Below are 25,584 nucleotides of genomic sequence, written 5' to 3' on the forward strand. Positions count from 1 at the left end.
AAATACATAATAATTAAACGCCGGTTCATTCCCTTTAGAGCTGGTAGGAGAAAGGCAAGTATGTTTTGTGTGCACACACAAAAAATCAGAAAAAAAAACAAACCCCACCCCACTTCCCCACCATTTGAATAATTGGGTTTTTTTTATGTTTCAAAACAATTTTGGTTTGTTAGGCTGGGGGTGGGTGGAACTAAAAAGGGAAGGAAAGAAGGGTTTTTTTCCTTACAAAATGAGATTAAAAATGGATTTTTTTTGATCTACACAAACATTTTTGTTGGGGATGAAAAGCCATTTTTCATTGAAAAAAAGCTTTTCAACTAGAAAGTTTTCACTGGATCTGAGTCCCATCACTCTCCCTAGCCCTCTCCCTGTATTTTTTTCTAACTACCTGGGCAGTAATCTCCAAGTGGGTTGTGATGGCAGAAGTGGGGAGGTGGGAGGGCACATGCCTGTGGGAAGAGCCATCTCCAAAGACACAGTCCACAGAGTGGAGCCTCCTCTAACCGCAGTCCATGGTCCAGGCCTCTGACACCTCTGGGTTCTGCTGTGGGGGCTCACAGTCAGTGGCGTTTACTGCTTCTGCCCCCTGTAGCCTGAGTCCACAGCTCTAGCCCCTTTCCCTGCAGGCCCAGGGCAGTTTCCAAGGGCCAGGTGAGGTGGCCTCTCTAACACCCTCACCCAGGAGGAGAACACCCCCTAGGCACTTGTTACTGACTGGATTGGGTTTGAATCTGGAACCTTCAGCACTAAAGGCTGAGGCCACCACTGCTAGGGCGAAAGGGCTATGCCCCCTGGCTGGCAGCTTTAGGAGAATCATCACCCTCCCATGTGGATCAGCCACTGCTGTGGGGGCTCGGACCCAGAGTGGGTGAGGCAAGGAGCCCAGGAAGTGCAGCTGCTGGGGATCCAGGCGGAAGAAGGGTTTAGCTGGGCTGCTGACACCATTAGCCTCCCATTCTCCACCAGCAGTGCCCTCCAGCCTGCCCTGCTACACCAAAAGCCTTAATGACCTGCCACTAACGATGCTACACCTAGTGTCACAGCAAGGGAGAGTCCAGGCCTGGGGACTGACTACTCAGTGCCCCATTGGCCAGGGCCCCAGAGGGGATGGTGACTCCCTGGTAAGCCCAGCACCCCATTGGCCAGTGCAGTGGAAGGGCTCCAGGGTGAGCCCTTATGTATGGTGAGGGAAGTGGCAGCCCTGCGGCTATGCTGTGTTTCCAGATGGAGGGTGCCCATCAGAGGCCCCATTAGCCACATTCCCAGTTTCTCAGCCCCTCTCCTTGCCTGGAATAACCCTCGCGGTACGGCGAGCTCTTGCAGAGCATTTATTTCAGGACTGAGGGCCAGACACAGGCAGAGCTTGGGAAACAGTCACACAGACATGAATATAAGACACAGTTGTCCCCAGGGGCCCATCCTACCCCCTGCTCTGGAGGGAATGGGTGGGGGATGCTGAACCCTGAAATCTCTGGACAGTAGAAAGGCCAGGACAAGTTTCACCTTCTGGAACACCCCTTGTCCCCAGGCTGGCCAGTGCCCTGGAGCTCAGTAAGTGGAGAATCTGACCTCCAGCCTCTCGCCATTATAGACGACGTAGTCCCCAGCACCTGGAACATGAGGAGAGGAAAGGGAGGGTAAGGGATAAACGGGGTCAGTGGCCCCTCAGCCTCAGCCACCCACCTGCATGCCAGCCCCTCCCTGGGATCCTGTCTTCTCCTGGTTCTCATCCCTGCTTTCTCTTGTGCCTCTCACTGCCCTGTTCCTCCCCCTCTCCCCTCACACTGCTCCCCACCCCTGCTCTTCCCACTGTCCCACCTTGGCTCAGTGGGATGCCGTTGCTCAGGAGCTGCCAGTAGGTGCGCTGGTTGTTATCAGCCTGCAGCCCCCGCACAGAAATGATGTACGGGCCCCAGGAGCTCTGCGTGTACTTGAAGCTACAGAGAGACAGAGAGTTGTGCAGGAGGACTGGTTACCATTGCCTCACAGCCTCCCCACCCCCCGCTTCACAGGGACATGCAACTGAGGACACAGTGGGACTGAACCCCATGCCATTCAGTGGGGAAAGGGATTGAGAAGCAGCCGAGCTGCCCCCTGCCTGAGCTCCGATCTCCCCATCCCAGGAAGATGTTGTCCAGCTGAGTGATGTGGCGGAGCCAGCCTTGATCCCCCCCTTCCCAGCCCCTGAGGGTTTAACCTGCCCTCAGCACACTGCTAGCTGTGAGAGCCATGCAGGGCGGGGTAGCAGGGGCATGTCGATCCCCGCATGATCCTAGGGACCCCTCTGTTTTTAAAATCTCTGTTGCCCTAGGAGCCCCATGCTACCATCTAGCCTGCTCTGTGCCGCTGCCGCTGACAGCAGTGGTGGGTGCCACGTTGCCAGGCTGAACAAGTACCTGAATTTGCTGGGGTCTTTATCCTGGACAACCTCCATCACCTTGAAAAGGACGGAGCCCTGGGGCACGGTGACACTGATAGAGTCGTTGAACGTGTTGTTCACACCATCGGCAACAGTGTAGGTGACTCTGATGCTAGGTGGGCGGCTAGTGGGTGGGGCGGGCCTGGTGGTGGACAGGGGGAGGTTATCTGTGTGGGGAGAAAGAGGAGAGAGGGCGAAGAACTGCGTATACCTTGGAGAGAGCGACTCTCTCTCTGCAGGGACTCCAGTCCCACTGGAGTCAAGGGGAGAGAAAGAGGCAGAAGCAAAGACAGAGAGGCTCTAGGCAATGGCCCTCTGGGCAGGAGATTAGCTGGGACTGAACCCAGGGCCTCTGGATCTATGATGATGATGCTCTAGTGATTGAGCTAAGGAGAAGGATCGGTAGATTGAGACTCATAAATCTCTAGAAGAAAAGGAGTACTTGTGGCACCTTAGAGACTAACCAATTTATTTGAGCATGAGCTTTCGTTAGTCTCTAAGGTGCCACAAGTACTCCTTTTCTTTTTGCGAATACAGACTAACACGGCTGTTCCTCTGAAACCTGTCATAAATCTCTAGGCCATCTAGTCACTAGATGGAGACATAGAGCCGCACGGGCTACACTAAGCCCTGGTCTACACTAGGACTTTAGGTTGAATTTAGCAGCGTTAAATAGATGTAAACCTGCACCCGTCCACACAATGAAGCCCTTTATTTCGACTTAAAGGGCTCTTAAAATCGATTTCCTTACTCCACCCCTGACAAGTGGATTAGCGCTTAAATCGACGTTGCCGGCTCGAATTTGGGGTACTGTGGACACAATTCGATGGTATTGGCCTCCGGGAGCTATCCCAGAGTGCTCCATTATGACCGCTCTGGACAGCACTCTCAACTCAGATGCACTGGCCAGGTAGACAGGAAAAGAACCGCGAACTTTTGAATCTCATTTCCTGTTTGGCCAGCATGGCAAGCTGCAGGTGACCATGCAGAGCTCATCAGCACAGGTGACCATGATGGAGTCCCAGAATCGCAAAAGAGCTCCAGCATGGACCGAACGGGAGGTACGGGATCAGATCGCTGTTTGGGGAGAGGAATCCGTGCTATCAGAACTCCGTTCCAGTTTTCGAAATGCCAAAACCTTTGTGAAAATCTCCCAGGGCATGAAGGACAGAGGCCATAACAGGGACCCGAAGCAGTGCTGCGTGAAACTGAAGGAGCTGAGGCAAGCCTACCAGAAAACCAGAGAGGCGAACAGCCGCTCTGGGTCAGAGCCCCAAACATGCCGCTTCTATGATGAGCTGCATGCCATTTTAGGGGGTTCAGCCACCACTACCCCAGCCGTGTTGTTTGACTCCTTCAATGGAGATGGAGGCAATACGGAAGCAGGTTTTGGGGACAAAGAAGATGATGATGATGAGGAGGTTGTAGATAGCTCACAGCAAGCAAGCGGAGAAACCGGTTTTCCCGACAGCCAGGAACTGTTTCTCACCCTAGAGCCAGTACCCCCCGAACCCACCCAAGGCTGCCTCCTGGACCCAGCAGGCGGAGAAGGGACCTCTGGTGAGTGTACCTTTTAAAATACTATACATGGTTTAAAAGCAAGCATGTGAAAGGATTACTTTGCCCTGGCATTTGCGGTTCTCCTAGATGTAGTCCTAAAGCCTTTGCAAAAGGTTTCTGGGGAGGGCAGCCTTATTTCGTCCTTCATGGTAGGACACTTTACCACTCCAGGCCAGTAACACGTACTCGGGAATCATTGTAGAACAAAGCATTGCAGTGTATGTTTGCTGGCGTTCAAACAACATCCGTTCTTTATCTCTCTGTGTTATCCTCAGGAGAGTGAGATATAATTCATGGTCACCTGGTTGAAATAGAGTGCTTTTCTTCAGGGGACACTCAGAGGAGCCCATTCCTGCTGGGCTGTTTGCCTGTGGCTAAACAGAAATGTTCCCCGCTGTTAGCCACAGGGAGGGGGGAAGGTTGAGGGGGTAGTCACGCGGTGGGAGGAGGCAAAATGCGACCTTGTAACGAAAGCACATGTGCTATGTATGTAATGTTAACAGCAAGGTTTACCCTGAAAGAGTGTAGCCACTGTTTTATAAAATGTGTCTTTTTAAATACCACTGTCCCTTTTTTTTTCTCCACCAGCTGCATGTGTTTCAATGATCACAGGATCTTCTCCTTCCCAGAGGCTAGTGAAGATTAGAAAGAAAAAAAAACGCACTCGCGATGAAATGTTCTCCGAGCTCATGCTGTCCTCCCACACTGACAGAGCACAGACGAATGCGTGGAGGCAAATAATGTCAGAGTGCAGGAAAGCACAAAATGACCGGGAGGAGAGGTGGCAGGCTGAAGAGAGTAAGTGGCGGGCTGAAGAGAGGGCTGAAGCTCAAATGTGGCGGCAGCGTGATGAGAGGAGGCAGGATTCAATGCTGAGGCTGCTGCAGGACCAAACCAGTATGCTCCAGTGTATGGTTGAGCTGCAGCAAAGGTAGCTGGAGCACAGACTGCCACTGCTGCCCCTCTGTAACCAACCGCCCTCCTCCCCAAGTTCCATAGCCTCCACACCCAGACGCCCAAGAACACGGTGGGGGGGCCTCCGGCCAACCAGCCACTCCACCACAGAGGATTGCCCATAAAAAAGAAGGCTGTCATTCAATAAATTTTAAAGTTGTAAACTTTTAAAGTGCTGTGCTTAAAGTGCTGTGTGGCATTTTCCTTCCCTCCTCCACCACCCCTCCTGGGCTACCTTGGTAGTCATCCCCCTATTTGTGTGATGAATGAATAAAGAATGCATGAATGTGAAGCAACAATGACTTTATTGCCTCTGCAAGCGGTGATTGAAGGGAGGAGGGGCGGGTGGTTAGCTTACAGGGAAGTAGAGTGAACCAAGGGGCAGGGGGTTTCATCAAGGAGAAACAAACAGAACTTTCACACCGTAGCCTGGCCAGTCATGAAACTGGTTTTCAAAGCTTCTCTGATGCGTACCGCGCCCTCCTGTGCTCTTCTAATCGCCCTGGTGTCTGGCTGCGCGTAACCAGCAGCCAGGCGATTTGCCTCAACCTCCCACCCCGCCATAAACGTCTCCCCCTTACTCTCACAGATATTGTGGAGCACACAGCAAGCAGTAATAACAGTGGGAATATTGGTTTCGCTGAGGTCTAAGTGAGTCAGTAAACTGCGCCAGCGTGCCTTTAAATGTCCAAATGCACATTCTACCACCATTCTGCACTTGCTCAGCCTGTAGTTGAACAGCTCCTGACTACTGTCCAGGCTGCCTGTGTACGGCTTCATGAGCCATGGCATTAAGGGGTAGGCTGGGTCCCCAAGGATACATATAGGCATTTCAACATCCCCAACAGTTATTTTCTGGTCTGGGAATAAAGTCCCTTCCTGCAGCTTTTGAAACAGACCAGAGTTCCTGAAGATGCGAGCATCATGCACCTTTCCCGGCCATCCCACGTTGATGTTGGTGAAACGTCCCTTTGATCCACCAGAGCTTGCAGCACTATCGAAAAGTACTCCTTGCGGTTTATGTACTCGGCGGCTTGGTGCTCCGGTGCCAAGATAGGGATATGGGTTCCGTCTATAGCCCCACCACAGTGAGGGAATCCCATTGCAGCAAAGCCATCCACTATGACCTGCACATTTCCCAGGGTCACTACCCTTGATATCAGCAGATCTTTGATTGCGTGGGCTACTTGCATCACAGCAGCCCCCACAGTAGATTTGCCCACTCCAAATTGATTCCCAACTGACCGGTAGCTGTCTGGCGTTGCAAGCTTCCACAGGGCTATCGCCACTCGCTTCTCAACTGTGAGGGCTGCTCTCATCTTGGTATTCATGCGCTTCAGGGCAGGGGAAAGCAAGTCACAAAGTTCCATGAAAGTGCCCTTACGCATGCGAAAGTTTCGCAGTCACTGGGAATCGTCCCAGACCTGCAACACTATGCGGTCCCACCAGTCTGTGCTTGTTTCCCGAGCCCAGAATCGGCGTTCCACAGCATGAACCTGCCCCAATAGCACCATGATGCATGCATTGGCAGGGCCCATGCTTTCAGAGAAATCTGTGTCCATGTCCTGATCACTCACGTGACCGCGCTGACGTCGCCTCCTCGCCCGGTATCGCTTTGCCAGGTTCTGGTGCTGCATATACTGCTGGATAATGCGTGTGGTGTTTAATGTGCTCCTAATTGCCAAAGTGAGCTGAGCGGCCTCCATGCTTGCCTTGGTATGGCGTCCGCACAGAAAAAAGGTGCGGAACGATTGTCTGCCGTTGCTATGACGGAGGGAGGGGCGACTGACGACACGGCTTACAGGGTTGGCTTCAGGGAGCTAAAATCAACAAAGGGGGTGCCTGTACATCAAGGAGTATTTCAGGCAGGACTGCACGGAGGGTTCCTATAAGAAATGGTGCACCTAAGTTATCGTTCTTATTGGAACAAGGAGGTTAGCCTGGCCTCTGATTGATACATGGCTAGATTTACCTCGCTGCACCTTCTCTGTGAGTGACTGCAGTGTGATCCAGAGGAATGAGTCCCCTAGACAGGGGAGGAGGCAAATGAGTACAAAAGAAATCTGGTCTATTTCTTGTTCTGACCCACTCCATCTATCTTTTACATCTTTGGCTGGCAGCAGACGGTGCAGAAGGACTGCATGCCATCCACATCTCATGGCTGCTCGGCAGAAGATGGTACAGTACGACTGCTAGCCATCTTCATCTCTTGCCTGCCTGGCAGAAGATGGTACAATACGACTGCTAGCAATCCTCATCTCTTCGCCTGCCTGGCAGAAGATGGTACAGTACGACTGCTAGCAGTCCGTATCGCCTGCCCGCTCACCATAAGACGGTTCAATAGGACTGACTGCAGGCAGGACTAAAGAGAATGACCTGGTCAAGTCACTCCAAATTTAGTCCCTGCGCCCATGTCTGCCCAGGCGCTCCCAGCCGACGTGGCCAGGAGCACCTCGGACACGACGAGGACGACTACCAGTCGTATTGCACCGTCTGCTGCCAGAAGGCAATGGGTTGCTGCTACTGTGCAGCAAAGGCGTACCGCATCTGCCAGCACCCAGGAGACATAGGGTGACGGTTACCTGAGCGGGCTCCATGCTTGCCATGGTATGGCGTCTGCACAGGTAACTCAGGAAAAAAGGCACGAAATGATTGTCTGCCCTTGCTTTTACGGAGGGAGGGAGGGAACGGGGGCCTGACGATACGTACCCAGAACCACCCGCGACAATGTTTTAGCCCCATCAGAGTGCTCCATTGTGACTCCTCTGGATAGCACTCTCAGATGCCCGATTGCTCTGACGCCGGGAGGGGCGTTTACAGGGTTGGCTTCAGGGAGCTAAAATCAACAAAGGGGGTGGCTTTACATCAAGGAGTATTTCAGGCAGGACTTCACGGAGGGTTCCAATAAGAAATGGTGCACCTAAGTTATTGTCCTTATTGGAACAAGGAGGTTAGCCTGGCCTCTGATTGATACATGGCTAGATTTACCTCGCTGCACCTTCTCTGTGAGTGACTGCAGTGTGACCTAGAGGAATGAGTCCCCTAGACAGGGGAGGAGGCAAATGAGTACAAAACAAATCTGGTCTATTTCTTGTTCTGACCCACTCCATCTATCTTTTACATCTTTGGCTGGCAGCAGACGGTGCAGAAGGACTGCATGCCATCCAAATCTCATGGCTGCTCGGCAGAAGATGGTACAGTACAACTGCTAGCAGTCCGTATCGCCTGCCCGCTCACCATAAGACGGTTCAATAGGACTGACTGCAGGCAGGACTAAAGAGAATGACCTGGTCAAGTCACTCCAAATTTAGTCCCTGCACCCATGTCTGCCCAGGCGCTCCCAGCCGATGTGGCCAGGAGCACCTCGGACATGACGATGACGGCTACCAGTCGTACTGTATCGTCTGCTGCCACAAGGCATGGGGTTGCTGCTACTGTGTAGCAATGCCATACCGCGTCTGCCAGCACCCAGGAGACATAGGGTGACGGTTACCTGAGCGGGCTCCATGCTTGCCGTGGTATGGCGTCTGCACAGGTAACTCAGGAAAAAAGGCGCGAAATGATTGTCTGCCCTTGCTTTCACGGAGGGAGGGAGGGAACGGGGGCCTGACGATATGTACCCAGAACCACCCGCGACAATGTTTTAGCCCCATCAGGCATTGGGATCTCAACCCAGAATTCCAATGGGCAGCGGAGACTGCGGGAACTGTGGGATAGCTACCCACAGTGCAACGCTCCGGAAGTCGACTCTAGCCTCGGTCCTGTGGAAGCGCTCCGCCGAGTTAATGCACTTAATGCACTTAGATCATTTTCTGTGGGGACACACACACTCAAATATATAAAACCGATTTCTAAAAAACCGACTTGTATAAATTCGACCTTATTCCGTAGTGTAGACATACCCATAGAACGGAGCAGGAATTTTTCAATGAACCCTTTTTTTCCCAGAAAAATGCCAATTCAGTGTCCGAACTGTTCATGAAGCAGTGTTGGGTTGGTAGAAACTCCCGCCTCAAAAAATGTGTGGTCAAAAGATTGCTGAACTGGAACGTTTTGGTTTTTCAACCTGAAACAACTTTTCGCTGAGAAATTTTAGTAAATTTACAGAGAGAAAAAAAGCGAGGAAGTTTGTAGTAGAAACACTTTGACGTTATCAAAAGGAAACATTTTGATTTATACAAATCAAAACAATTAATTTTTTTGTCTGTTTGTTTACTGGATTTTCAGTTTGTGAACATTTTTGAGATTTTTTTGCCTTTTCAGCCTCATTCAGGATGGAAACAAATTTTTGAAATGTCAAAACCCATTTCCCCCCCAACCCTTGCTACATGTGCTTCTGTCAGCCTCAGGTACTTTAGCTGGCCCCATCACCATCCTTAACAACCCCCCGATGAGGCAGGACAGTGCTATGAACCACATTGTACAGATGGAAAACTGAGGCACAGAGACACAGGGTACAGCTACACAGCCAAAAAATCCAAAAAACCCCATGGCAGCAAGTCTCAGAGCATGAGTCCACTGATTTGGCTCGAGCTCTGGGGCTAAAAATAGCAGTGCAGACATGAAGGCTCTGAGACCCAATCCCTCGCCAGATTTCAGAACCCAGGCTCCAGCCCTAGCCCAAACATCTACACTGCTATTTCTAGCCTCACAGTGTGAGCCCCACGTTAGTTCACCCAAGCTCTGAACCTTGCTGCCAGAGGTTGTTTTTTTCCCCCTTGTGTAGACTTGTCCAAGGAGTCATTGGCTGAGCAGGGAGCTGAACATGGGTTTTCTAAATGCCAGGTAAGAGCCCAACCACTAGGGCACCCTTCCTCCGCACGGTTGAATTAATGGGCTCTGTCTGCCTGGGTGCTACCAGTTCTTATGTCCTGTGCTGGGAGAATAAGGCATCTGGACTTAGCCACCCTAGGGATGCTGCCTTTGGTCTACTCTCCTTACCTGGATCCATGGAGCAGTTGAGCTTACTCACATCCAGGTAGGTCCTGTTCTCCAGGGAAGGGAGGATCTGGGAAGCAGCCATGGGGTTTTTGAACGTGCCCTGGGGAATCTTGTCCAGGACAGTGTGCAGAGTGTGGAGGCAACTCCAGTCCCCGGGTTTGAGATAGCTGGATGAGACGGATAAGGCCTGTGGAAGATAGAGAGGAAGGCAGGGTTACTCGCTGGGGCCTGGTTGCCCACGCCCAACATGACTGTTATAGAGGACAAGACTGTGAGCAAAGGCAGCTGGAAGGGGCTACAAGAACACGTCTGGATGGCCCACCAGGGAGAGAGCAGACGGGTGAGTAGGATGTAGACAGAAGGGAGGGATATTTAAGGCCTTCTATCTCCATTTATGGCAATATGGTGTTAACTCCGGAACCTACCAATGACACAGTAATTGCTGATATTAACTATTCCACAGGTGAATTATCCAGCTGCTCTGGGTTGTGGGGAGGGCCTTTGGGCTGTGGGTGAAGCTAGAATTCAGTCCCACCCCCTTTGATTCCCACTGGGACTCTGGTCCCTCACCTGCATGGCCAACCCTGTGCTGTAGATGTTCCCGATCACTCCATCGCTTCTCTTCTCATTCAGGATTTTTTTCACTAGCCACTGCACGTTCTGTCTGATCTTCTTATCCACCTTCAGAGGGAGGGGCTGCCCCCTGGTCTGCAGGCAGATCTGAGCCAGGACTGCCACCGCTGCAGTGTCTGTGGGGACCGGAAAAGCGGCTCAGATTGGACTGTCACGCCAGAGAGGGGTGAGGGAGAGGGTCATCCGAACACCGACCCCCATGGGGACAGTCACAGGGATCCCAGCTCATGTCACTCATGCCACCTCCCCATAGGGGAAGCCATGCCCCCCCAGGTATAGGAGACTGGGTGCCTTTACCTACCCACAGAGAACTGGCCGCTGAGGTAATACTTCTTGTGATCCGGGCTGAGGAGGGCACTGGCTCTGGCTGGTGAGAGGCGGCCGTTCAGCTGGCATAGGGCCAGCACATCCAAGCTGAGCTGGTAGAAGTTGGTCAAGGGGTTGCCATGGCTCACTGTGGGGGAGAGACCTGTTGTTAACCACAGACATACACACAGACTGGGGCCAGGACAGAGGGGGCAAAACAGGGGGAAGGTGTGGGATGGGGGGAAAGGGCCTGAGAGAGGGAGACACAGAGAGATAGGGGCAGAGAGAAGGGAAAGAGGTTGAGGGGATGGGAGAGCTTGATGGTGTGGGGGCAGAGGGGTTGAGCCAGGCAGGATCTTCCCCCCGGCCCTGCAAGCCTCAGGCTCCTCACCTATGTTCTGCAATTCCACCTGGAACTTCTGCTCCAGGAGACGTACCAGGTTGATGGTGGAGCCGTTTGCAGAGACCCGCCGGGGTTTGGAGCAGGAGGCCTGTTGAGCCAGGATATGGAGGGCCACCTGGCCCGAGGAGAAGGACGCAACTGAAAAACAGCATGGGGGGGGGTGTCAGTGGGGCTGGCCATGCTGCAAACTTGCCCTATGCTCCCTGCCCCAGCCTCTATTTCTGCCTCTGGTTCCCTGCCCCAGGCTCATCCTCTGCCTCTCTGCCCCAGCCCCAGCCTCCCTGCACCTCATTCCCCTTGGGTGTGTCTCTTTCTCCCCCCACCCCATCAGTCTGTCTGTCTGTTCCTATCTGTCTCCCTTTATTTTCCTGCCTTTCTCTTCTCGCTTTGGTTTCATGCTGTTCGGAAGGGAGCAGCAGTTTCAGCACCAGCCTTGTTGTACCCAATGGGGGTGCTATGGGATGCAAAGGGGTGGGGAGATGGCTGTGTTTTGGGGGGTGCTGTGGGACACAGTGGGCATGGGGACATTGCTGTGGTTTTGGGGGATGCTATGGGATGCAAAGGGGGCGGGGAAATGGTTGTTTTGCGGAGTGCTATAGGATGCCAAGGGGATGGGCAGATGGCTGGTTTTGGGGGGTGCTGTGTGGCACAGTGGGCATGGGGAAATGGCTGTGTTTTGGGGGCTGCTATGGGGTCACCTCTATCTCACAGAGAGGTGCATATTTGGGGAATAGCTTTGTTGTGGAGTCACCATTATCCTTTTAGGGGTCTGACTTTATATGTGAGGTTGTTGGGGACCCCACTTCCCAATGCGGGGTGGCTGGGTTGGGAAGGGTGGTTCTATTCGGGGGCAGTGTCAGAGTCCCACACGCCCGGGGGGTGTCTATGTGTGGGGAGGGGGATGGAGCGCTTACCAGCTCGCTGTACTCCATCCTGGCTCAGTTTGTTCAGCATGTCCTGCTCGATGCGCCTGTTGTGGTCCTGGGCCAGCCGCAGGGCAAGCAGGATGCTGGGGTTCGGGGGGGCACTAGCATTCACTGAATAGATCATCTTCTTCTGCAGATCCCTCACCAGGGGGCTCTCATCCTTGTTCACAGCTGGTGGAGGAGCCAGGATCACACATGGGTAGTCACAGCTGGGGGTCTATACAACTTCACCCCCACCCCCAGCCCTCAGAACCAGCTGAGGGGGGGATGCGGGGCCCCAGGCATCAGCCAGGAGGAAGTTAACACACCCCAGCCCTAGCCCCCTATTACACCCCATTTCTAAACCCACCTTCACCAGCCCCCCCAAAAGCCTCCCTGCCCACCCCCCAATCTCTCCCTGGCATTGTAGCTGTGCAGAGATGCTCTGCACAGGCAGTTTGCACATGGTGAAGCAAGGACCCAGACCCTGCAGTCCCCCAGGTAGGTGGGGTGTGACTTCGGCACCTGAGCCAGCCAGCTTCTCCAGTGCCCAGTGCTGGCACAGTCCCATGCTGCAGGTCACCTGTGTCCTGGCCCAGAGACAACTGCATCCTTGATCCCTGCCCGCCCTTCTCTATCCCTCACTGGCCATGTGTGAAATTTTCCAGGCCAGGTGTAAGAGGCAGGAACGATGGGAGGAGAGCAGCTGTCCCTGGATGGCAGGGACAATGAGGCTATTATTGCTCAGCCTCCAGTGGGGCATCAGGAAGGGAAACTCCTCCTGAGTCCCCAGGCAAACTGGACAAACCAGCTTCCAGGTCTGGGTGATGTCTACACTGTACACTGGTGTCGGCAGCAGAGACGACAGGAGTAGCTCGTACCACAGTGAAAAGCAGGCTGTGCCCAGGCTGCGGGGTGTAGCTACATGAGGAAGGGAAGGCTCTGGTGGGGAAGGCAGTGGAGAAAGGCTCCCTTCCCCCTGCCACCCCAACAGACACAACACAGAGGGGAGGGGTACATGGCACAGGGCCATTTGACTCACCACAGCCCTGGCACAGCCCCCCTGGGGCGAGGTATAGGAGCAGGAGCCCAGCTAGCATGGCCACCAAAGTCCTCATCATCCCTCTGTTTCCAGGTCCCTGGCTGTGCTGGGACCTGGACTAGGACCTGGTATTTATCAGCTGGAAGGAGGCGGGGACACCAGGGTGCCCTGCCCTCCTCCCCTGGCTTGCCTCACCCAGCTGCTTCCCCATAGCAGACTGGAAACATTGAGCAATGCCCAGCAGTATGGGCAGGTCTGTGCCCCAGAGACCGGCACAGACAGAGATGGCCAGGGCTGTCAGACAACTACTCCCTCCCCATGGCCTCTGGGCTGCACCAGAGACCTAGATCGAATTTTCCCAGTCACAATTCACACCCACTCCCTCCACCATCCTGTTGAACTTGGTGTCACAGGGCTGTGGGTCACATCTCACTAGGGGGGCCATAGGACTGTGAGATCACAGCTGGCTAACACCTCTGCCCAGACACATGGACACCATGGGTCACCTCAGTGAAGTAGTACTCCACGATACCAGAGAGGGAATTTGGGCTTCTTGGTTTTATCCCTACCTGGTTTCCTAGGTCATTGTGTGTAGATGACCCTGGCCATAGGCTGGGATTGAGGGGCATCAGGAGAGCTGGGGTAGGGAGCCCTGGGCCAGGATAGCAGAGGGTTACAGGTTGGGATTGAGGAGCCTCGGCAGAGCTGTGGGGGAGGCCAGGGCTAGGGTAACAGGGGACTGTGGGTTGGAATTGAGGCTCAACACCAGAGCTGTGTGTGACAGGGGTCCCAGGGATGGGATAGCCAGGGTCTAGGGTCAGGTTTGGCGGACATCAGCAGAGCTGGGTGGGGGCTCAGGATGGCACTGAGGTGGGTGGTTCTGGGGTCCAGGAGTCAACTGATTTCAGCTGAAGCCAGGGCTGCCCAGCACCTCTGAACAGTAGGCCCCAGGAGTCTCAAATTAGGCACCCAAAACTAGTGGGTGCTTGAAAAATTAGCCTTTGAATGTTCTGTGCGTCAGTTTCCCATCAGTATAATGGGGGTGGTCATCCCTTCCTCACTGAGATGGGGGGAGGGTTAGTTCATCCATCTGTGCATAGAACTAGGAGATCTTTGCCTGGGAGGTGGGGTGTCATGGTCTTGCTGTGTATGAGGGTTTCATTCCCAAGTGCTGGAGGAAACAGGGAAACAATGGACAGAAACTTTACAAACAAACCTGCTCTTATCACAAAAGGGTTGTGAACAGACATAAAGTCTCTTACAGAAGTGGGTAGGTGGCTCATTAGGAAAGGGGCAGAGTTACCACCCCTAGGAGCTGAACCTATAACCACAAGGGCTCAGGGTTGCACACATCTACCAGATGCAGCTCTCCTGGCTTTGGCTGGCTACGCTCACCTGCCCCTGTCAAAGCTGCAGAGGATCGGACTGGAGCTGTGGCCCATGCTGGTAATGGAGGAATCACAGACACCTGAGTGCTGCTGCCCCAGGTATAAAATGAGCCACTGGGGGCTGCTTCTCTTTATGTGGCTGTTTCCTGAGTAGAGAGTGGAAGATGGGAGCTCCTGTGGGGTGCTGGGCTTTGCTCCTCTTAGTCACTGGTGCTTGGGCTCAAAATGCTTCAGGTAAAGTGGGGGGAATGAGGGGTGCCAGGTGCAAAGTGAGCCTCTTGCTGTGGTTTATCCTCCAGCTGAGTGGGGCCTTCCTGCTCTGGGCTCCAGCCTCCTGGAAGAGCTGCTGAGTGGGCAGAGCCGGATCCAGGTCCTGTTGATCATGTGTTTCCTTAGACTTGTATGTTCTGGCTAGGTAAAACCTAGGGCTCTCCCATATGGCATGTATTCTGGGCACCTGCTCAGTGACTTATCTGCTGGCAGGGTGCCTACAGAGCTTCACTTCCTCCTGGCCCATGTGGGGAAACCCTGGACTCCTTGCAGTTGTCAGGCATGGAAGTTGCTCCATTTTACAGTCTGTGGCTGTAAATCTCCTAAGTATGCAACTTCCCTTGGGCTTAAATAACATAATCTCGTTCTTTAGGCAGTGTAGCCATGTCAGTCCCAGGATATTACAGTGACAAGGTAAGTGAGGTAATACCTCTTAGTGGACCAAGAGGACCCGTAAAAGATACTACCACACCCACCTTGCTTCTGTTGTCTTGTAAAACAGTGGCAGCTGCTGCCACTACTCACCAGAATGGTCTCTCGCCCACTGGTGATGGATTGGGGAAGCAGTTATTGACATAAGTGCTACAGAAAGGTGATGAGATATAGCTGGGCTCTGCAGTGAGGAATCCACCATGTTCCTCTTCCCCTCCCTTGACTTTGTCCCAGGCAAGATGGGCATTAGCGGTTCTTGGGTTCACAGACCTGCCCCCCTCAAAGGATCCAACACTGCATTTTGGTGGCAGGCATCCCGGGGCTTAGTAGCAACGATGAGACAACAGTGAAGGTTCCTCTTGTGGTCGCTATCTAGGCGCCTCTGGTGGCATGAGATCTGTAACACAAGGAGATACCAGCAGGACAGTCCTGTGCCCACTTGTGAGACTTCTGAGGTGGTATTCCCTAGTGGCTAGAGCAGGTGGGAGCTCTGAGTCTGGGGCCCTGGGTTCTAGTCCTAGCTTTGCAGGGGTGATCTTGTTGAAACCAAAGCTTTCCATAGTGGCTGCTGGATTTCTGGGTACCTCATTTTTGGGGTGTCTGGCTTCAGGTACCCACAGATTCACATCTGACTCGGTTTCCTGCTCCCGTGCCCTGATGCTTGGCAGCAAGCTGCATTGGTGCTCCTGGATGCCTTTTGGGTCCTTCAAGGGTTAATGCTCTCACTCTCTCCTGCCTCTAACCTGGCTTTATCAGCAGCTGGGAGTAACCTGCTGGCTGATGCAGAGCTTCCTTGTTCCTCCTCCACAGTCAGGTAGATGACTAAAGGCAGCTACCTGGTATTTCAGCTCTGGGGTTGGTAGAACCTGGCACTGCTGTGGCTCCAGTTTCCACTTTCTCTGAAATGGAGAGGATTCCTGGTGGCCTGTGTCTGAGTAGGGAAGATGTGGGAGGCTAGGGGCTGTTGGAGACCTACTCTGGGCAGACTAGGGCCAGGTCTCTACTCAGTTTTTTTGGTCAGTCAGGGGTGTGTGTGTGTGAGAACATGGTAAGCTGCCAAAAATTGCCATGTACACACAGCTTTGACAACAGAAGGGAGCCTTTCTGGGCTTAACAAATGTTGTTCCAGGAGGTGGTATTACTCTGCTGACGGAAAACATCTGCTGTTGGCATAAGCTCAGCCTGCACTTAAAGGGCTTTGCCATATCAAGTTGCAGTGGGGGAGGTTTAGATTGGATATTAGGAAAAACTTTTTCACTAAGAGGGTGGTGAAACACTGGAATGCGTTACCTAGGGAGGTGGTAGAATCTCCTTCCTTAGAGGTTTTTAAGGTCAGGCTTGACAAAGCCCTGGCTGGGATGATTTAACTGGGAATTGGTCCTGCTTCAAGCAGGGGGTTGGACTAGATGACCTTCTGGGGTCCCTTCCAACCCTGATATTCTATGATTCTATGATATAGCTCTGACAGTGAAGTATTGTGTGGACAAGGTCTGATTCTCCACAGACCCTGCATATGGCCAGTGTGCTATTGCAACTCATAGCCATCTAGCTCCAGGGACTCAGCTGCCATAGGTCTAATGACTGTCTCACTCAGTGTAATGTGGAAGAAGGGACCCGTCGCCCTCAGTGATGGAGGTTGGTGGATCCTCTAACCACATCACTGGATGCTCACCCTTTCTTCTGCTGACACTGGGCTCGTCCATCTGGCCACAGTGCCACTGGCTGCTTTTCCCAGGGGTGGTATCAGTACATGCCCCTGGTAAGCAGGAACCAGGGGATGAACTGTTGAGGTGGTGGGGAGATCCCCTCTCCTGCTAGCACAGATCTGGTAGCTGGACCCTGGGAGGTACCAGGGCTAGAGGATGGCCTCTCAGGCACAGGGCAGGTGTTTGGAATGGAGTGGAAAGAGCATGTTGGGGTTGCAGCAACTGGAATTATGGCCCTGAGTTCTAGGAGTGGTGTAAATCCCAGGATAGGATCTTGGGGGGGCTCTTGTGTCTGGAGGATGCTGTGGCTGTGAGTCTGTTAACCCCTGTGTGCCCCATCTGCAGTGTCGGTGGTGTGTGGCAGCTCGCGGCTTCAGATCACGGTGCTGGTGGATCTCTTTGGGAATGGCGTGACTGTCTCTGCCAGGGAGCTGACACTGGGGGCTGGCTGTGCCGTGACTGCTGTTGGGCCAGATAGATTCCAGCTAGAACACCTGCTATCGGCATGTGGGGCCACCATGGAGGTGAGAGCAGAGACCAGTAGGGGCTGGGTATGTGGGTAGGTGTCAATCTCTCTCCTGCTGAGTGCAGCCTAGTTTCAATCCTCAGCATGCGCCCCCCCCCCACATATTTCCTGAGTAATGGAAATCAGGCCTCGCATTCATTCACTCCAGTGCTGGACATGGAGCAGACTCACTGCAATGAGGCTCTTCTTGAATCTGGATATACCCTGTCCCATGCAGGAGAAGACTAATAGGGGATCTGGCTCAGAAGAAGCCCTTGGGTGGAGGGGAGCCAAGGGGAGAGGGCCTTCTAGCCATCAGATACTAACCCACAGCATTTCACTTCATGGTTGCAGCTGAACTAGGGGGAATTGTACAGTGTCTTAAGTGCACAGCAGGGGCCATGGAGGGCCTAACATTGCCAATGAACAGGCACAATGCAAGGGCTGAAGCAGATCTGTGAACGCTGGCTTGTGGAATTGCTTGGCTAACTCCTGCCTTCCTCTTCCCACAGGTTCCTGCATTTGCAGGAGCTGTGGGAACACAGACTGATCTAAAATGGGAAGTTACAGGCATTAGAACTATTGAGCTGGAAGCAGTACCCAGGGTTCCCCAAGTACTCAGTGTGCCCCTATAGGAAGGGACTCTCCATTTCCCTGCCTGGAAAATGACAGACTAGCCATGGTGGGGAGGGGTCCTGAGCCTTAATTAGTGTTCACATGTGATGAGATGCTCAGGTGGAGGTTACCATTGTAACCCCCTCTTCAGGGCACTGCATGCCCCCTCTAGTGGCTGATCCATGGAGGCTTGACTCTGCTCCAGCTCCTGGCTAGCAGATGGATTCCTCTGGCTCTTGTGGTAGCAGCTTCTGCTCCTAGGAGTCCAGGCACTAGGTCCAAGCCCTGATGTTGGCCCAGGAGGGGGCTGACTGATATAGCAGTGATTCTCATCTCCCTCTAACGAGAGTCTCTTTACTACCTGCCCCCTTGAATGGCAGCTGCTGGAGGGTTGTGAGGGTCAAACCTGGTGCCCTACTGGCTGGTGCTCTGGGGTATCTCTTCAATGGTGTATGCACCTCCCCTTTCTGGCTGGTCACAGTAGCTATCCTCCTGGCCTGTGGCTGGACAGGATGCCCTGCTGCTAGATGTATGGATGGAGCAGGGTGCAGCTGAGTAGCCTTGGGGGATACTGACTCTTGGCTGTATTTGCTCCACATAGCTCCTCCCTGACACCATCCACTACAGAAACTTCCTTTACTACAGACCTTCTGCCATGGGGGGTGTGATCCGAGCCAGCGCCTTCTCCCTCCCCATAGACTGCTTCTACCCCAGGTGAGTGAGTATCCTCCATGCAGTGTTGGGGGGCTGAGAACTGGTCCCAACTTGCTTCAAGGAGCAAAGTCTCTCCCCATTACCTGGACTTATTCATCCTCAGCATTGCAGGGCTGTCCCACTGAGCTTTGCTAATGGCCAGGGAGTCAGGAGTCCTGGATTGCCCTGCTGAGGCTGGGATGTGATTGCAGGGTCTGTCACACCAAGGCTGGGTATTCAGTCAACTAGAGCTGCCCAGGTCTTTAATACTCATGACTCAGCTGCAGAGAAGCACAACTGAGCAGAGCCTTGGTGGGGCCTGATGGTCCACAAGACCTACCTGTCACCCACACGATGCTGATCTACTAGTGCCATGCACACACCATGCAAGTGCACATGGTGAGACAAGGCAATAGAGACTGAAGTGATAATGTACTAGGGCTCATGAATGTCTCAGCCAGCTTCACTACAGCTCTGCTCTGGCTACACCATAGTCTTGGGCTGAGCCAGGGGATGGAGGGGTGGCTCTAGATCAGGGGTTCTCAAACTGGGGCACAGGACCCCCTCCAGGTGAGCTGTCAGCCTCCACCCCAAACCTCCCTTTGCCTCCAGCATTTATAATGGTGGTAAATGGTTATAATTACAAGCCTGAGTATGACCCCCCCCATATGTGAAAGGGGTTCCCAGTACAAGTTTGAGAACCACTGATCTAGATGCTATGATGTGTAACTGGAGTGTCCTGCTGGGATTAACCTCCGAGCTATTGGGGGGGGGGGGGGGGCAGGGTGATAGGAAAGCAGGAGGGGCTACACAATGGCTGCCAGGATATCTCCAAAGGAGAATGCCATGTGCCACCACACAATGGGAGATCCTGGGTATGAAGAAGGGGTAGTGACTGTCTCTTCTCTGTTCAGGACTGGGAATGTCTCTTCCTTGGGCCTCCAACCCACCTGGATCCCCTTCAGCTCCACTCTAATGCACAGACGGCGTCTGGACTTTGCCCTGGATGTATATGACAGTGAGTGGTGGTGTATTCAAGGGGACCTTGGGAGTCTCCTGGGGATCCCACCCAGTCTATGGCTAAATGACAGGGAGCCCACTAGCCAGGCTTGTCTCCAGGGGATGAGTTAGGAAGGCACTTCATTACTCATGCAGATACTACCTAAGCTGTTCACATAAAGGGGGAAGTGTGGACACCCCAAGTTAGTCAGTGCACCTCAGTTCTGTGTTCTCCCCCAGCCCTGACAACATCCTTCCTCTCATCCCTGAGCTCCCCTTACCTTGACCCATAGCCCCCTGCCATTCTAGCTGTTAGTACCCCTCAGTCCCACCCTGCTGCCCCTATTATTCTAGCTTTGGGTTTTCCTTCCCACAGATCTGTTGATGCCACCCCAATCCTCCTGCTTTCTTGCTGATCTCTCCTGCCTTATACCCCTTTCTCTAGCAGACTCCTTGCTAGTCTGTACTGGGGGATGGGCAGTGCTGGCTAGGCAGGAACAAGGAGGGTTCAGGTGAGTGTCATCCCCTATCTTTTGTCCTCAGGTACCTGGTCATCCCCCCTGTCTGACCCCACTTACTACCTTGGTGACCTGATAAACATCCAGGCATCAGTGAGAACTGGCAGCCATGCACCTCTGAGGATCTACGTGGATGAATGTGTGGCCCGGCCAAGTGCAGAGTCTTCCATGAAATATGAGGTCATCACAGACCACGGGTGAGCGTCTGGGGCAGAAGACTCTGAACGGGCTCCAGTGTCTACTATCAAAGCACCATTTTATCTAGCAGGTCTAGGCAGTTCTGGCCCATGGAGGGAAGTGGACAGTGGGCTTTTAAGTTATTGGTAGGGCCCTACCAAATTCAGAATCCATTTTGTACAATTTCACAGTAGTAGGATTTAAAAAAATTCTACAAATTTCAGCATTGAAATCTGAAATGTCCCAGTGTTGTAACTGTAGGGATCCTGACCCAAAATGGAGTTTGGGGGGCAGGCGGTCACAAGGTTATTGTAGGCAGGGTTGCAGCACTGCTACCCTTACTTTAGCACGGCTGCTGGCAGGGTGCTGCCTTCGGAGCTGGATGCCTGGCCAACAGCCGCTGCTCTCGGGCCGCCCAGCTCTGAAGGCAGCACAGAAGTAAGGGTGGCAATACCATGAGCCCCCTAAAATAACCTTGACCCCCACAACTCCCTTTTGGGTAAGGATCCCCAATTTGAGAAACACTGGTCTCCCCTGTGATTACTGTATAGTATAGTGTAAAATGTGGCACATGTGACCAGATTTCAGGAGGGGAGGAGAGGCAGGCCAAATTTCAGGCCATGACTTGTTTTTCATGGCCATGAATTTAGTAGGGCCTTAGTTATTAGTAATGGTTTGAACTGCTCCTGTACAACCTGTATCTCCAGGCTGCCGGCTGCTCCACCATTGCCCCAAATCCCCACAATTCCTTGTCTCCTCACCCCTTGGATCTGGGTCAGGTGCCCCCCAGCTGTTTCTCAGGTCCCATGTGGACCGCCTGGGAGCCAGGATGATGGCTGGCTCCATGGCACTGAGGAGGCTGGGTGAGTAACCCCTCTCCTCCCTACAGGTGCCTTGTGGATGGGCAGCACAGCCGCTCCCACTTCCTTGCCCCACGAGGAGACCAGTTCCTCCGTTTCCAGCTGGACACATTTGTCTTCACTGGTGCTTCCAACAGCCAGGTCAGTATGGGGGGGGGGGAGGGGGCTGAGCCACCTGGAAGGGCACTGACTTCCCTGTATGGGGTGGGTGTCAGCAATGCAAGATGGCTGCCGTCTCCATGTGGGACTCTCCCACAGGACCCTGTGAGGAGATAAGATGAGCTCTCCCGTCCTCTCTCTCCTAGAGAGATGGATGGCCAGGGGTGTGGGGCAGAATGGGTGCTGTATGGGAAGAGGGTTCCCTCAGCCTGACCTCTCAGTAAGTTGAGCTCTGGACTCTCCCTGCATCCCATACAGAACCACATCTGGCTGTGACATCTTTTATGCTTTCAGATCTACCTCCTGTGCCACCTGAAGGCCGTGGCTGCCGGCCCTGCCGACCAGCACAACAAGGCCTGCTCCTATGATCCAGCCACTGCAGCCTGGCACTCCCATGACGGAGGAGACTGCTCCTGCTGTGCTTCCCCTGCTGGCTGTGGGAGCAGGAGGCGGCGCCGGCATCTGCCTCAGGAAAGGGAAGGTAACCTTGCATGCGCCCCCCCATCCTTCTGGAGGAGCTTGCCTGGCTTCTGCCATTCCTTGGTGGGCTGGGGGAGGCTGGCCTGGGCTAATGTGTCCCTGGGATCCTCCAATCTCTGTGCCCTACCCCCAGACCACTCTTCCTTGGCACCAGAGCAGGGGCTGCCCTAGGGGCATTTGGCCCCTTCTAGCATTTGGGAGAGTAGAGCTGCCCCTCTTGCCCAGGAGACTAAGCTCCCATCTGGCTGATGTCAAAGCTGAGCCCAACTGCTTCTGATATGGGGGCTGGATAGATCATCTGGCTTGCTGCACATGTGGCTTCCACCCCACCAGACCCTGTGCTGATTGCTGGTGGGCATTGGCATGGCAGGTGGAGGGTGGTGAGGCTCCCAGACCGTGGCTGCTCTTTCCCTGCAGGGCTCCTTGGAGAAGCAGACCTCCAGCTCGGCCCCATCAAGCTGGCCTCCAATTCCTCCACTACACTGGGCTCCAGACCCCTAACATTGGCTTCTACAGAGCCCACCTCCACCATGGCAGGGGCTGTTGAGCTCTCTTACACTGTGCCCATCTCTGGCACCCCTAAAGCCATCCACCCTGTCCTGTTCTCTCCCAATCGGGCCATGAACCCCATCGTGAGAGGGGACATGAAGGAGTCCTCAGGTGAGTGCTCTGATCTGCCCTCTGTCATGGGGTGGGGGAGCTGACTGGAGTGAGACTGACTCCCATGACCCATCTGTCAGTGGGTGAGTTGTTGCTCGATGTAGCCATGAGCAAGGCCATGAGCAGTCTGGTCAACTTCTTATTGTCTCATCACCTAGCCAACTGACTAATGGGGTTGCTGTCATTGGCTGCAGGGCCCCAAATCCTGGAAATCTGGGATGAGGGGAGATCTGGAGTCAGGCTCTTCCAAACAGAAATGGGGGGGCCAAGCCCCATGTCCCACAAGCATGGAGCAGTGCCCAGGAGGGGGTGGAAAAATTTAGCCTTGCTGGGTTGATCCCTGTCTCTTCCCTCCCCCCGCCCCAAGACACAAGGGTTGATGATGGCTTTAGGAGGCTCTTGGAGCCAGGCTGCTTTGACCACGTGTCCTCACAGCCTCTCTGCTGAGTGCTGCCCTGTATTCCTTTCCCACAGGGCTGCGACTCTCCTTCTCCGTCACCACCCTGGCTATCGCAGTGCTGTGCTCACTCTTTGTCTTCCTGGGAATCCTGGGTTGCTACTGCTCCACCAAGCGCTACCACAGAGGATACCGGATGGGTGCCATTGATGCTGCCTTGGAGTCTGGTGCTGTTGCTATGGCACCCACAGCCTCTGGGGACTCCAATGTAGCCTCTAAGAAACCTGGTGCTGTGGTGGCTGCAGCCTGTGGGGAGTCTGGCTCTGTATGAAACTCCAGTTGCCTCTTAAAAAATAAAACAAAATAAACCAGTCAGTCAATGGAAATGTCTCATTCCTCAGTGTGGGGGTAGCTGGGGTGGGGGGCACTTCAGCACCACCTGGCTGGCTGAGAGCCTCTTCTGTCCCCAGTTTAACTATGGCCAGTCATACCGCTACCTTCTCCTTCAGGACCAGAAGATAAGATGACCACTGAGGGTCAGATTTCCAAAAGAGCATTCCGTCTTCAGTATGGAGCTATAATCTGACCTGCAGGGTGAGGGAGCTTCTTCCTCTTGAGCAATGGCTCTACCATAAAACACCCACTATGTACCTTCCTTTTGCTACGAATTACACCTGGTAGGTCACACACAGTTCAAATCTAGGCTGAGGCACAAAGTCCACAACTGACGAGTTTCCAAAAAACACCAAGTTTATTACACTCGAGCATGGTGCCTCCCTGCTAGCCAGGAGGGGACCCTGAGTACAGATTATACAAAAGTTATATACTTTTTAGCAAAGCATGTTGCCCTTGTGCATCAGAAACCTTAGCCAATAAACAAACCCTTTTCTTATCTACCACCTATCCCTGCTTGGTGCATTCCTCATGCTAAACTAGTATGTTAATTACACAGCATGGTCCTAAAGCAATGCATCAGTGACTTTCATTATCAGGATAGGAGGCCTTACATCAAAGGCCAGAAAATAGGGAGTTTAGGGACTGACAAAGAAACAGATACTGGGAGTCAAGGCAGGCTGGAGACAAGGAGGAGGATTTTCACAGGAATGCAGTATCTAAGGAACACTCCTCCTGGTGCATGCTGTGCTTGCTTTTAGACAATGGTGGGCCCCAAACCAAAATGGAGTCACATGTGCTAACTTTTCCTTTACACTTTGGGGCATGGCACTGCTGGTCACTGCCAGGGCAGTGGGTAGGGGGAGCACACACACATTTCATGTCCTCTGATACAATGACATCAATGATGGGGGGCCTTGTTGCTGAGGGAACATTCGGTTGTCTTTTCTGTGGTAAGAGACCTAGGTAACCATGATGACTCAGGTATTCCCCCATTGTAAATGGGGTGTGGGGAGGATGCTGAGTCTTCATGCTCCGCTGTCTCCATCTGCTTTGCCTAGGCCCTGCTCTTGGGGGCAGGGGGTAGGACAAACAAATCACTCCATTCAAATCTTGGAACTCAAGGGCTTTGAGCCAACTGCCTCTATGCACTAATGGATACATCAGTCCAACTGATGTGACTTGTCTGGTCCCATCTCTCCACTCACTGTTCCCCTCTCACTCATGGTGGCTGGACCCCCACCACAGCCCCACACCTGAGCTGGATCTAAATAATCCCCCAAACAACTAGAGCCTAGGTACCCAAAAGGCAGTTAACTGAGGCTGTCCTGAATGAGAACATTCTGAGTGGGTGTCTAACTGGGTAAGGTATCAATGAGGGGCTGAATGTGTGCTGATCTCCTGTGTACCCCTGCAGGGCAGATCTGGGAGAGGCAGCACAGTTGGTCCTAAGCCATGCCTCCTACCAGCCCTGGTGAGAAGGTAGGAAAGGCAGTGAAGGGCATGACTCTCTGTCCCTTCCTGCAGTGACAGTCTTAAAGATCTTTCTGCCATGCTCAGAAAGGCACTGGTGTCTTACTTAACAGTCCAGCTTAGTAGCTACTGGGGTGGATTCTAGGCCTGCTCTCTGCAAATTCACTGAGACTTTTGGCCTAGATATCTGAGTGCTGGGACCTTAGAGTTAGTGCTGGTGTATCATATGGTAGAGGAGAGTACTCTCCTCAGACAGTTGAGGGTCTTGTGCTCCTATGGCTAGTAACTGGAGAGTATAAACCTATGCTCAAACTGAGCTCTCTTCTGCCATCAACTGAGGAACGGGGGGCAAAGATGTGAGGAACCAACTGTATTTGCTCAATGAGGAGTCCTTGTGGCACCTTATAGACTAACACATTTTTGCTGATACAGACTAACGCAGCTACTGCTCTGAAACCTGTATTTCCACAGACACACCTAGGTTGCCTGGGTGACCAGTAGACAGAGCAGCTTTGCCGAAGTGATCAATTTTGGCTGGTTTGGTTTAAAACTTGGGCGCAGGACTAACAAAATCTTATTCTATAACTAAAGGGTAGAGAACAATACAGTTCCTCTAACTGTAAGCTCATTTGCTAAGTCTTGGGTAGTGATGTCAAATCCAAGTGAAAGATGGAGTGGCAATAGACTTTTCCTATG

At 53.2% G+C, this 25,584-nt stretch overlaps 2 protein-coding genes across 2 annotated transcripts; one reads left to right on the forward strand and one right to left on the reverse strand.

The window, feature by feature from the left end:
* Positions 1 to 1,315: 1,315 nt before the first annotated feature.
* Positions 1,316 to 13,250, reverse strand: LOC125638820 (transcobalamin-1). Its single transcript, XM_048854996.1, has 9 exons — positions 13,164 to 13,250; positions 12,131 to 12,313; positions 11,205 to 11,354; positions 10,809 to 10,961; positions 10,445 to 10,623; positions 9,875 to 10,061; positions 2,397 to 2,586; positions 1,819 to 1,937; positions 1,316 to 1,610 (listed from the first exon to the last, which is right to left on the reverse strand). Exons 1-9 carry the CDS (start codon positions 13,240 to 13,242, stop codon positions 1,549 to 1,551), a joined length of 1,302 nt encoding a protein of 433 aa, XP_048710953.1. The 5' UTR covers positions 13,243 to 13,250; the 3' UTR covers positions 1,316 to 1,548.
* A 1,465-nt stretch (positions 13,251 to 14,715) lies between these two features.
* Positions 14,716 to 23,353, forward strand: LOC125638821 (zona pellucida sperm-binding protein 3-like). The gene is made up of 9 exons (XM_048854998.2): positions 14,716 to 14,785; positions 17,305 to 17,483; positions 18,681 to 18,793; positions 19,687 to 19,790; positions 20,315 to 20,486; positions 21,356 to 21,467; positions 21,780 to 21,966; positions 22,383 to 22,625; positions 23,100 to 23,353. Exons 1-9 carry the CDS (start codon positions 14,716 to 14,718, stop codon positions 23,351 to 23,353), a joined length of 1,434 nt encoding a protein of 477 aa, XP_048710955.1.
* The last annotated feature ends 2,231 nt before the right edge of the window (positions 23,354 to 25,584 follow it).

This window comes from Caretta caretta, chromosome 6, assembly GCF_965140235.1.
Source record: "Caretta caretta isolate rCarCar2 chromosome 6, rCarCar1.hap1, whole genome shotgun sequence".
NCBI classification, from domain to species: Eukaryota; Metazoa; Chordata; order Testudines; family Cheloniidae; genus Caretta; species Caretta caretta.